Raw genomic sequence first — 13096 nt, forward strand, 5'->3', positions numbered from 1 at the left:
TGTACCTTGGTACACGTGAAAATAAACAAATCCAATACAATCCAATCCGATTCACCAACCTCTGGCTGAACAAATTCCTCTGCTTCTAGTTTTTTCCTACAAGTGGAAACATCCTCTCCACGCCCACTCTATCCAGGTCTCACAGTATCCTGTAAATTTCAATAATGTCCCCCCTCATCCTTCTAAACAAGGAGCACAGACCCTGAGTCCACAACCGTTCCTCATACGACAAGGTCTTCATCCTAGGAATCATTCATATGAACCTCCTCTGGACCCTTTCCAAGGCCGGCACATCCTTCCTTAGATATGGGACCCAAAACTGCTCACAATACTCCAAATGTGGTCTGATCAGAGCCTTCTCCAGCCCCAGAAGTACATCCCTGGTCTTGTGTTCTAGCCCTCTCAACATGAATGCTACATTGCATTTACCTCCTCAATTTACCTCCTCTAACAGATTTGTCAGACATGACCTCCCTTTGACAAAGCCTTGCTGACTCAACCCTATTTTACCATGCACTTCCAAGTACTTCGCGATCTCATCTTTAATAATGGACTCTAAAATCTTACCAATGACCGAAGTCAGGCTAACCAGCCTATAATTTCCTGTCTTCTGCCTCCCTCCCTTCTTAAACAACGGTGTTACATTAGCCACTTTCCAGGCCTCTGGGACCCTTCCTTCCTCTAGTGATTCCTGAAAGATCACCACCAATGCCTCTACAATCTCCTCAGCTATCTCTTTTAGAACCCTGGGTGTAGTCCATCTGGTCCTGGTGACTTATCCACCTTCAGACGTTTCAGTTTCCCCAGAACCTTCTCCTTATTGATGCCACTGCACTCACCTCTGCCCCGATTCTTACGGAATTCTAGCATCCCGCTGGTGTCTTCCACCGTGAAGAATAATGCAAAGTAACTATTCAGTTCCTCCGCCATTTCTTGGTTTCCTATTACTTCTCCAGCCACATTTCCTAGTGGTCTAATCTCTATTTTTGCCTCTCTTACCTTTTATACATTGAAAAAAAACTCTTCCCATCTTCTTTTATATTACTAGCTAACTTGCACTCATATTTCACCTTCTTCCACCCCCACCCCCCCATTGCTTTTTCAGTTGTCCTCTGCTCACTTTTAACTCACTGCTCACTGGCTTCCCACTAATCCTCGCCATTTTGTATGCTTTTTCTTTTGCGTTTATGCTGTCCTTGACTTCCCTCGTCAACCATGGATGTCTTGTCCTCCCCTTAACATGTTACCTCCTCGTTGGGATGAATTTCGGTTGTGCCTCCAGAATAACCCCCAAAAGCTCCTGCCTTTGCTGTTCCACCGTCTTCCCTGCTAGGCTCCTTTTCCAATCAACTCTGGCCAGCTCCGCCCTCATATCTTTGTAGTTACCCTTATTTAATTGTAATACCATTGTATCTGATTCCAGCTTCTCCCTCTCAAACGGCAGGATAAATGCTATTGTATTGTGATCACTGTTCCCTGAGGGTTCCTTCACCTTAATCAAGTCTACCTCATTACACATCACCAAATCCAAAATTGCCTGTTCCCTCATGGGCTCTGTCACAAGCTGCTCCAAAAAGCCATCTCTCAGACATTCCACAAATTCCTTTTCTTGAGATCCACTACCAACCTGATTTTCCCAGTCCACGTGCATATTGAAGTCCCCCATGATTATTGTGATATTGCCTTTTTTACGTGCTTTCTCTACCTCCTGATTTATTTTCTGCCCCACATCCTGACTACTGCTAGGGGGCCTGTTCATAACTCCAACCAGGGTCTTTTTACTATTGCGATTTCTCAATTCTACCCAGAGATTCTATACCTGCTGATCCTATATCGCTCCTTGCTATCGATTTAACTTCATTCCTTACTAACAATGCAACTCCACCCCCTTTGCCCATCTGCCTGTCCTTTCGATAGGACACACATCCTTGGATATTTCGATAGGACAATCCTTGGATATTTACATCCCAGCCCTGATCCCCTGGCAGCCACATCTGTGATGCCCACAACATCGTACCAGCCAATTTTTCAATGTGTGCAACAAATTCATTTACCGTTCCGTATACTGCTCGCATTAAGGTACAATACCCTCAGTCCTGCATTGACCATCTCCTTTTTCACACTTGTCACCTTTTTTACTCTGCCTGAGGGTGATACTGTCCTTCTAAACTAACGCTCTGGTTCCCACCCCCTTGCCATACTAGTTTAAATCCACCCAAGTGACTCTAGCAAACCTCCCAGCCAGGATATTGGTTCCCCTCGAGTTTACATGCAACCCATCCTTCTTGTACAGGTCCCATCTGCCCTGGAAGAGACCCAAATGGTCCAGAAATCTGAAACCCTCCCTCCTACACCACCGGTTTAGCCACATGTTCAGCTGCACTATCCTCCTATTACGAACCTCACTGGCACGTGTTACAGGGAGTAATCCTGAGGTTACAACGCTAGAGATCCTGCTTCTTAGCTTACTGCCTAACTCCCCGAACTCCTTCTGCAGGACCTCATCACTCTTCCTGCCTATGTCATTAGTACCTGCGTGTATTACGACCTCTGGCTCTTCACCCTCATTTCCCTTCGGGATGTCCTGTGTTCTTGACCCTGCACCAGGGAAGCAACACACCATCCTGGAGTCTCTTTCACATCCACAGAAGCGTCTATCTATTCCCCTTACTATAGAGTTCCCTAAAACTATCGCTCTCCTGCACTTTGCCCTCCCCTGCTGAGTAACAGAGCCAGTTGTGGTGCCACTGTTCTGGCTGCTGTTGTTTTCCCCTGTTCGGCTATACCCGCATCCAAAACAGTATACCCGTAAGAGAGGGGGACAGCTACAGGGGATTCCTGCACTGACTGGCTGCCCTTTCTAGCGGACACCCATTTGTCTGTCTGCACCTTAGGTGTGACCACTATACCACTTAGGTATAACTCCTATCTATGACGCTTTCCGACACTTGCATGCTCCTAAGTGCATCCAACTGCTGCTCCAACCGAACCACGCGTTCTGTGAGGAGTTGGTTACACTTCCTAGTTACTTCAGTAATGAAGTTACTGTGACAATCCCCTAGTTGCCATACTACGGCACCTGTTCGGGTACACTGACAGAGAATTCAGAATGTCCAATTTACCTAACAGTGCGACTTTCGGGATTTGTGGAAGGAAACCCGAAGGAAAACCACGCGGACACGGGGAGAAAGTGCAGAATCCACAAAGATAGTGATGCAAGCCAGGAATCAAACCTGGGACCCTGGCGCTGTGAAGCAACAGTGCTAACCACTGTGCTACCCTGCTGGGGTCACATTGCATCCAGGTAACAGCCCTGTTTGTGAAATTATTCTCCACCATTTTGTCATCCATGTTTTCCATTGGGTTCTGAGGTATAATCATTGATTTCTGACTTTCTCCAGATATAAGAACATAAGAACATAAGAACTAGGAGCAGGAGTAGGCCATCTGGCCCCTCGAGCCTGCTCCGCCATTCAATTAGATCATGGCTGATCTTTTGTGGACTCAGCTCCATTTTCCGGCCCGAACACCATAACCCTTAATCCCTTTATTCTTCAAAAAACTATCTATCTTTGCCTTAAAAACATGTAATGAAGGAGCCTCAACTGCTTCACTGGGCAAGGAATTCCATAGATTCACAACCCTTTGGGTGAAGAAGTTCCTCCTAAACTCAGTCCTAAATCTACTTCCCCTTATTTTGAGGCTATGCCCCCTAGTTCTGCTGTCACCCGCCAGTGGAAACAACCTGCCCGCATCTATCCTATCTATTCCCTTCATAATTTTAAATGTTTCTATAAGGTCCCCCCTCATCCTTCTAAATTCCAACGAGTACAGTCCCAGTCTACTCAACCTCTCCTCATAATCCAACCCCTTCAGCTCTGGGATTAACCTAGTGAATCTCCTCTGCACACCCTCCAGCGCCAGTACGTCCTTTCTCAAGTAAGGAGACCAAAACTGAACACAATACTCCAGGTGTGGCCGCACTAACACCTTATACAATTGCAACATAACCTCCCTAGTCTTAAACTCCATCCCTCTAGCAATGAAGGACAAAATTCCATTTGCCTTCTTAATCACCTGTTGCACTTGTAAACCAACCTTCTGTGACTCATGCACTAGCACACCCAAGTCTCTCTGAACAGCGGCATGCTTTAATATTTTATCGTTTAAAATATTAAAATATGATTAAGATGTAATAAAATGATCCCTTCGAAAAAGTGATTTTTAAAACTAGTCTTCCTTTTTCTTGAACGGAGAAAACCCTCCCCAGTGCAGTTGAAAGTGCCCTCCACCTTGTCAGATCAATTTCACACACTACTGTTCTCACCCCTTTCTCTCCCTCCCAGAACCACAAAGGTCCCCTCATCCTCATCTTCCATCAGCATCCACATTCAACAGTTCATTCTCCTCCCATCCTGCCAACTCCGGCATGATTCCACCACCAAACACATCTTCCCCAGCCCTTTTCTTTCAACATTCTGTTCCCTCAGTGACATCCTGATCACCTCCAAGAACCCTATCCACCTCATCATGCAAGCACAGGAGATGTAACATTTGTCCCTTTACCTCCTCCCATCTCACCATCCCGGGACCCAAAACAATCCTTCGACTAAAAACAGTAATTTACTTGTGCTTCTTTCAATTTTGTATTCTGTATTTGCTGTTCACAATGTGGTTTCCTCTACATCGAGACAAATGCAGACTGCGAGACCGCTTTGCAGAACACCTCCATTCAGTCCACAAGCATAACCGAGCTTCCTCTCACTTGTCATTTCAATTTCTGACCTTGTTCCCACTCTGACCTTTCTGTCATTGGTTTGCTACAACATTTCAATTAAGTTTAACTCAAGCTTGCAGGACAGCACCACAAATTTCGACACAGCATTCATTCTACAGCGTTCTGGGCTCAACATCAGGTTCAAAAAAATTGATTCTTAACCTCTGCCTCCATTTTATTAAATTTTTCTGCTGGTTCAGTTTTTCGCATTTCTATTTTTATTCCATCACTTTGCATGAAGACAACTGCTATCCAACCATACACACCAAATCTGGACATATTTTTCTTTCTTTACTTCATCCATCACCATTACACCATTTAATCTCTCCTGCCCTCCCACCTAATCGCAGATCTTGCCTTTTGTACTTCCTCCGCCACCCCCCACCCGGTGGCTCCACCCTTTCAGTTGCTCAAACCATGTTACATTTCTATTTTTCCTCAAGTTCTGATGAAAGATCAGCATCAACCTGAAAAGTGAACTCTATTTCTCTGCACAGATACTTCAGGCCTGCTATTTCCAGCATATTCTGTATATAATGCATACCTAAAGCCATATTTAAATTGATGAACAAATAGTACAACAACGAGACAAGTGACAGACTCGATATGCTAGTCAGAAGTGGATAAAATACTTAAAATTAGAACGTTTTACAGATTTTAGAGCAATATATGAAAATATTACCAGTGATTGTAACAAAATATGTAAATTAAGCCATTTAAAAAAATTTATTTACATAGATCTCAATCCATGACATATTTTGCATAATTTCTGTTGCTACTCAGCTTTATTGGGCAAGTATAGCATATCGTGAAATCACAAAACAGTCTCTTTCATGCAATACTGCAAACAAATTCAAAATTTACTTCTTCGAGTATAAAGATATGATACCACAGCATTGGCCTAAAAGTGCCCTGGACAAGAGGAAGGAAGTACTTTGCCAAAACTAGCTTCAACATACAAAATACATCATTTTTACTTACAGGAGAAGGAAGAAAGGCTTCATGGTAGTTTTTCGGATTTATTCTCAGTGGGCCCTGTAAATGTCATTGGAAAAAGTGCAGATATTAATTTTTCAAACCATAGCATTTTGAATCATATTCAACATTGACTGCCTCACGTAACTCCTCCACTTTAACGCAAACCAGCAAACTGGCATATAATTTTCAAAAATCTATAAAAATAAAGAATGTTAAAATATTGGTATTTACCAAGTAACAGTGAAACTTAATTAAATATGGAGTGAATTAAATGTTTTCGAAAATGGCATTTTCCTTTCACTGAAGTGCCTCAATGTTACTACAGTGACTTCACTTCATTGGCTGTAAAGCACTTAAGAATGTCCTGAGATTATGTAAAGTACTTTGTAAATACAAGTCAGTCCTTCTCTTAAAAATACTGTAGCCATTTCAGAAATATTATGAATTACTTTCCAACATGAACACCTTTCACTATAGAACCAAGGGCAGCTTCCTAAAGGCTTAGGACATTATGAAACTACATGTAATCAATATACACATAAAAATTCACAATTGATCTTTGGTAAATTTTACATGTTTTGAAATCATCGATGAAAGGTTGATGCGTTCCAAAAATCAAAAAGCTGCTTGGTGCATTGTTAAGATGACAAACAACACCCTGGAATTACATTTGACTAAACATGGAATATACATGATGTATTGTGGTTTTCCCAAGGTGGGGGGAAACATGGTTTTAGAATATCAGGACCTGACCAGAGTAATACTATTATAACACCCTGGACTAGTGCGTGGTCAAATACTAACAATAATAATAATCTTTATTAGTGTCACAAGTAGACTTACATTAACACTGCAATGAAGTTACTGTGACAAGCCCCTAGTCGCCACACCTCAGTACCTGTTTAGGTACAATGAGGGAGAAATTAGAATGTCCAATTCCCCATCAAGCACGTCTTTCGGGACTTGTGGGAGGAAACCGAGCACCCAGAGGAAACTCACGCAGACACTGGAGTACGTGCTGACTCTGCAAAGACAGTGACCCAAGCCAGAATCGAACACAGGTCTCTGCCACTGTGAAGCAACAGTGCTAGCCATGGCGCTACCTTGCCGCCCAATTTGCCAGAGGCCCTCAAAGGAATAGCCAATGGCTCGATTGCCAATGCAACAGAACAGGAGACATAGGACACAATTGCCTTGTCTCCCTATGTAGCCATAATGACCCAGAACTCGTGGTGTTAGTGCGCGCACTAGCAGATGGAGCTCCATACAAGTCACACCCATGAAACTAACCCAGGACCCAGTCCAAACTTTTCCAGAGCCGCAAAAAAGATAGCTCCACTCAATCCTATCAAATGCTTTTTCAGCGTCAGAGACACGATTACCTTCGCATCCAGCTCCTTTACGTTGAGGACCACCTCACATTGTACCACATTTTTCGGTAGCCTTTCGGATTCTCCCCCACTACCTCCAGGAGACAGGGCTCAAACCTAAAACTTTAGCCAAAAGCTTCACAGCCACATTGAGCAGCAAAATGGGGTAGTACGGCCCACACTCTGTGAGGTCCTTATCCTTCTTCAGGAGGAGGGAGATGGACACGTGCATGCCCTACCGCCTTCAGGAGAGAACACCAGTAAATTGTTAAACTGGGCCAGCTGATCTGCAAACTTTTAATGAAATTCTACCAGGAACCCATCTGGTCCAGGTGCTTTCCCATCTGCATCTTTCCTCCTCCAACCCCAACGCCGCTTCTAACTCCTCCCGGAATGCCTCCCCCACCTGGGGAAACTTCAAACCCTCTTAAAAACTCTGCCATCTCTTGATCATCCTCTTGCGGCTCTGACCGATAAAGCCCCTCATAAAAGATTCGAAACACCCCATTTCCCTTTTTCTGGGACAGAAACCATCCTACCCTAACACCATTTCCCAACCCCACACCAGCTCACTTGCAGAATCTCCCGAGCAGCTTCCTGTCGCTTGATCTGGTGGACCAAAAGGCAGCTAGTCTTCTCCCCATATTCAAACAGCTGACGCACCGTGGCCAACATGTCATATTGCATTTGCAGTTTCTTTCTGCATTCTCATATCTCCAGCGTTGAGTCACTTGCATACTCCCGATCCACGCCCGGAACCTCATCCACTAGCTCCTTATGTTCCTTTCTCGCCTCCCTATCTATGTATGCCTTATATGAGATGATTCCCCCTTCAACCATCGCCTTTAATGCCGCCCACAAAGTAGAGGGTGAGAACGTCCTATTATCATTCAATTCAATTCCTGTATGACTCCAGAGATCTTTCCGCAAAACCTGATTTCAAATTACAGGCCTACATCCAGTCTCCATCCGAGCTGCACCTGATCTGCCTCCAACATCAAGTCCACCAAGAGCAGTATGTGGTCAGAATTGACCACCGCCAAATATTCTGCATTTTTCACCCCAAGGAGCAGGGTCTTACCCATGAACCAGGGGAAAAAAAATTAAACCGCCTTATCCCCTGGGTGCATAAACTGCCACAGGTCCACCCCTCCTGACTCCTCCGTGAATCTGGCTAACACTCTCGCCAACCCTGAAGAGGTCAGCAATCTCAGCCTGGGGCGGTCCAGCTTCAGATCCAACCAAATCTCTTCCTCCCCCGCCCCCACGAAAAAAAAATCAATTCGTCAATTAGTGTGTCTAACTCTGGTATTGCGGCCAGCAACTGTCTCAAACTTGACATCATCCCAATTCGGGACATACACTTTCACTAACACCACAGCCTTCCCCTCCAGTGTACCTGTAACCATCATGCAACTGGTCAGCAAAAAACCATCCCCACCTGAAAACAAACGCTTTTATGACCAGAATTGCCACCACCCGGGCCCTACATTCAAACCCAGAGTGGAAAACCTGGCTCACCCAAATCTTCCGCAGCTTGGTTAGTGCCGCACCCACAGGTGAGATTCTTAGAGGAACACTACATCGGCCCCCAAAGCCTTTAAATTGGAAAAAACTCTCGTCTTTTCACAGGCCCCGCACATTGCAGATGACTATCGCTGTCGGGGGTCTCTCACCCCCCTCCTCCTCGAGTCAGCCATCCTCACCGTGATAATACTCCGACATAAATTCTTGGGTCCTGGGCCCACCAAACATGGCTTTCAGCCCCACCTCTAAGTTGAGACAAAGGGAATGCCTGACCACTGTTAGATCTCTCTTCCCCCCGCCCTCACGTTCCCATCCATTCTCTTCTCCCTCCACAGACGTCCTGCTGCCTCAGCCAATCCCTTCACCCCCCCACCAAACAAACAAGATACATTGTGCCTCACCCAACCTGGGCCAATGAGTCGCAGCCTCTCGCCCTACTCTAATCCCATTCACTAGCTACCCTCCTTCCGCTAGTGAGGTGCTGCCCCCCCCTCCCCCCAGGTCCACTTCCGATCCACTAAAAACAGCCACCCAATCCCTCCTGACCCGGTCTCCCCACCAAAGTGCTCAAACCCCAAAAACTTTAGACAGTTTCTCTCTCCTCCTAGCAACATGTCAATCTCCGCTTCTTACCCAAAGTCCCAAAGAAAAACAACATAACAAAAAGAGGTATACATATACTGTACAAACAACCCCCTTCATATACAGAGTCCCAACAATCCTCCTTAGATTGGCCCAGCTCCTCATCTCTGCTGAAGGCCTCCGCCAACTCCAGCGCATCAAAGAAATACTCTTTTGACTCCATGTGACCCACAGTCGCACCAGGTACACAATCCCAAATCGCACCCCTTAACTATAAAACACCGCCTTTCCCTTGTTGAAGGCCGCACGCCTCTTCACCAGCTCAGTTCCAATGTCCTGATACATCCGCACCGGGTACCCGCCCAGTCAATATTAGGGTTCTTTTTCGTCCACTCAAGACCCTCTTCTTCCTTTGTTAGCTGTGAAAGTGGATAATCACTGCCCGTGGTGGCTTATTTGACCCTGGCTTCTGCCGGAGTGCCAAATGAACTGTATCCACCTCCACAGGGGCGAACAACTCATCCCCTCCACCAGCCAAGAGAACATCTCCGAGAAATACTCAGTCGGTTTCAAGCCCTCCACTCCATCCGGCAGCCCCGCCATCCTGAGGTCCAAACGTCTCAACCTGTAGCCAATAACTTTCACTTTTAACCTCAGGCCTTTGTTGCTCTCCACCATGAGCAGCAACTCCACTTCCAATGTGGCGAACCACTCCTCATGCTACAACAAGGTCTCCTCCACACCTCACCTTGTTCAACATCTCACCTTGACTTTTCACCATATTCAAAGTCTTTCCAAGCTGTTCACGAATTGGGCCCAGAGGCTCCTCAACTATGGCTTTAAATGATTCCTTTATCTCTTTGCCCTACTACTCAAACTGCCTATCCATCTGCTTGACAATTTTTTCCAGCAGCCCGCCATCACCACAGCCATTGTCTCTAATGTAATGGGCGCGGCAGCCATCTTCCCTCCCGCAGGTTCTTTCGACAGGCTACCCTCCTGGGCTGTCTTCACATTGGGCTTCTTCGTCAAAGTTTTTGATGCGACTCCCACAGGCGGAAGTTCTCCAAATCAACTAACTGGGTTTGGACATCCAAAATCCCCAGAAAAAAAACAGGTAAAAAGAATCAAAAACAAAGGCCCTGCCAGGAGCCACCTTTTGTGCGTCTTACATGACGTCACCGGAATCCAGGAAGGATGTACTTCCATTGGAGATTGCAGAGAAGGTTCACTAGTTTTGTTCCTGGGATGAGATTGTTGCCTACGAGAGGCTGAAGTTATTTAGAACATGGGGCACAGTTTCAGAAGGGCCCAATCGTTTAAGACTGAAATAAGGGGAATTTTCTTCACTCACTGAAGGTTGTGATTCTTTGGAATTTTCTACTCCAGAGGTTTGTGGAAACCCCATTTCTGAATATATTCAAGGCTGAGGTAGACAGCGTTTTAGTCTCTCAGGGAATCAGGAGTCATGGGTCACAGACAGCCAAAATGGTGTTAAAGCTGATGATCAGCCATGATCATCATAGAATCATAGATCATAGAATTTACAGTGCAGGAGGCCATTCGGCCCAATGGGTCTGCACCGGCCCTTGGAAAGAGCACCCTACTCAAACCCACACCTCCATGCTAACCCAGTAAATCCATCTAACTTTTTTGGACACTAAGTAGCATGGCCAATCCACCTAACCTGCACATCTTTGGATGGTGGACGGAAACTGGAGCACCCAGTGGAAACCCACACAGACAAGGGAGAACGTGCAGACTCCACAAAGAAAGTAAGCCAAGCCGGGAATTGAACCCAGAGAGTGAACCAAGCCGTGAATCGAACCTGGGACCCTGGAGCTGTTAAGCAACAGTGCTAACCACTGTGCTACCGTGCCACCCTTATTGAATGGCAGTTCAAGGGGCCACATGATCTTCCCCAATTCCTAGCTCTTGTGTTATGTTCTTTCGTGCAAAATAAATTTTGGCCTATTACTTTCTGTTTTGTACCAAAATCAGATCAAATGTAATGCCAAACAAAAATGGCCAATAATGGTAATTCCACGTATAAGATGTAATCGTGATTAATTTAAAATTAGCCACAATTTTTTTTAATCCTTTCAGGGCTCATGGAGTTTTCAGCACATCTGACAACACCCAACAAATCAACAGCTTTATCAACAGCAACCACGGAGACTCCATGGTGATGTCATCGATCTAGAGAGCAGCCTTGCAACAAGAAACAACCTAAAGTCCTTGAGAAAGGAAGATAGACAATCCACCTTGTAATCTCAATTAGTTTTTCCAAAATTGCTGTAGTCATTATGTGAATCCTACTTCTTGCCTTTCTTATATTATTTCAATTCAAAATTTAAGTTGGCAAATGAATTGCAACCAAACAATGATACAGTTCCTCCAATAGTTTAATTAATGCACACATTTGCCTGGATTATGTTTACTATTATGGCTAAACTATTTAAAGCTTTAATGTACCACTTACACAATCAACTGGTTTATACCAATAGAGATTCTAATTCTAGGGGCAATAGTTTTATTTTTCAGAAATAGCAGCAAGTTATCACATTTTCATTTTTACCTCTTGGCTCTTTAATTAGAACAAAGAACAACAAAGAACAAAGAAAATTACAGCACAGGAACAGGCCCTTCGGCCCTCCCAGCCTGCGCCGCTCCAGATCCTTTATCTGAACCTGGTCGCCTATTTTCCAAGGAACTACTTCCCTCTGTTCCCCGCCCGTTCATTTATCTGCCTAGATGCATCTTAAATGATGCTATCGTGCCCGCCTCTACCACCTCCGCTGGCAAAGCGTTCCAGGCACCCACCACCCTTTGCGTAAAAAGCTTCCCACGCACATCTCCCTTAAACTTTCCCCCTCTCACCTTGAAATCGTGACCCCTTATAATTGACACCCCCACTCTTGGGAAAAGCTTGTTGCTATCCACCCTGTCGACACCTCTCATAATTTTGTAGACCTCAATCAGGTCCCCCCTCAACCTCCGTCTTTCCAACGGAAACAATCCTAATCTACTCAACCTTTCTTCATAGCTAGCACCCTCCATACCAGGCAACATCCTGGTGAACCTCCTCTGCACCCTCTCTAAAGCATCCACATCCTTCTGGTAATGTGGCGACCAGAACTGCACGCAGTATTCCAAATGTGGCCTAAACAAAGTCATATACAACTGTAACATGATCTGCCGACTCTTGTACTCAATACCCCGTCCAATGAAGGCAAGCATGCTGTATGCCTTCTTGACGACTATATCGACCTGCGTTGCCACCTTCAGGGTACAATGGACCTGAACTCCCAGATCTCTCTGTACATCAATTTTTCCCAGGACTCTTCCATTGACCATTTAGTCCGCTCTTGAATTAGATTTTCCAAAATGCATCACCTCGCATTTGCCTGGATTGAACTCCATCTGCCATTTCTCTGCCCAACTCTCCAATCTATCTATATTTTGCTGTATTCTCTGACAGTCCTCCTCGCTATCTGCAACTCCACCAATCTTAGTATCACCTGCAAACTTGCTAATCAGACCATCTATACCTTCGTCCAGATCATTTATGTATATCACAAACAACAGTGGTCCGAGCACGGATCCCTGTGGAACACCACTCGTCACCTTTCTCCATTTTGAGAGACTCCCTTCCACCACTACTCTCTGTCTCCTGTTGCCCAGCCAGTTCTTTATCCATCTAGCTAAGCTACTACACCCTGAACCCCATACGACTTCACTTTATTCATCAACCTGCCATGGGAAACTTTATCAAATGCTTTACTGAAGTCCATGTCTATGACATCTACAGCCCTTCCCTCATCAATTAACTTTTTCACTTCCTCAAAGAATTCTATTAGGT

General features: G+C 45.1%; 1 protein-coding gene across 3 annotated transcripts in view; it reads right to left on the bottom strand.

The window, feature by feature from the left end:
* Positions 1-13096, bottom strand: part of dis3l2 (DIS3 like 3'-5' exoribonuclease 2) — a 413639-nt gene that overhangs the window by 310223 nt on the left and 90320 nt on the right. For all 3 annotated transcript variants that reach the window (XM_038817596.1, XM_038817597.1, XM_038817598.1), the window contains one exon: positions 5759-5812. In XM_038817596.1, coding sequence (XP_038673524.1) covers positions 5759-5812 — 54 coding nt within the window. The remainder of the gene's footprint in view (positions 1-5758; positions 5813-13096) is intronic.

The sequence above is a fragment of the Scyliorhinus canicula genome, chromosome 13 (assembly GCF_902713615.1).
Source record: "Scyliorhinus canicula chromosome 13, sScyCan1.1, whole genome shotgun sequence".
Taxonomy (NCBI): Eukaryota; Metazoa; Chordata; class Chondrichthyes; order Carcharhiniformes; family Scyliorhinidae; genus Scyliorhinus; species Scyliorhinus canicula.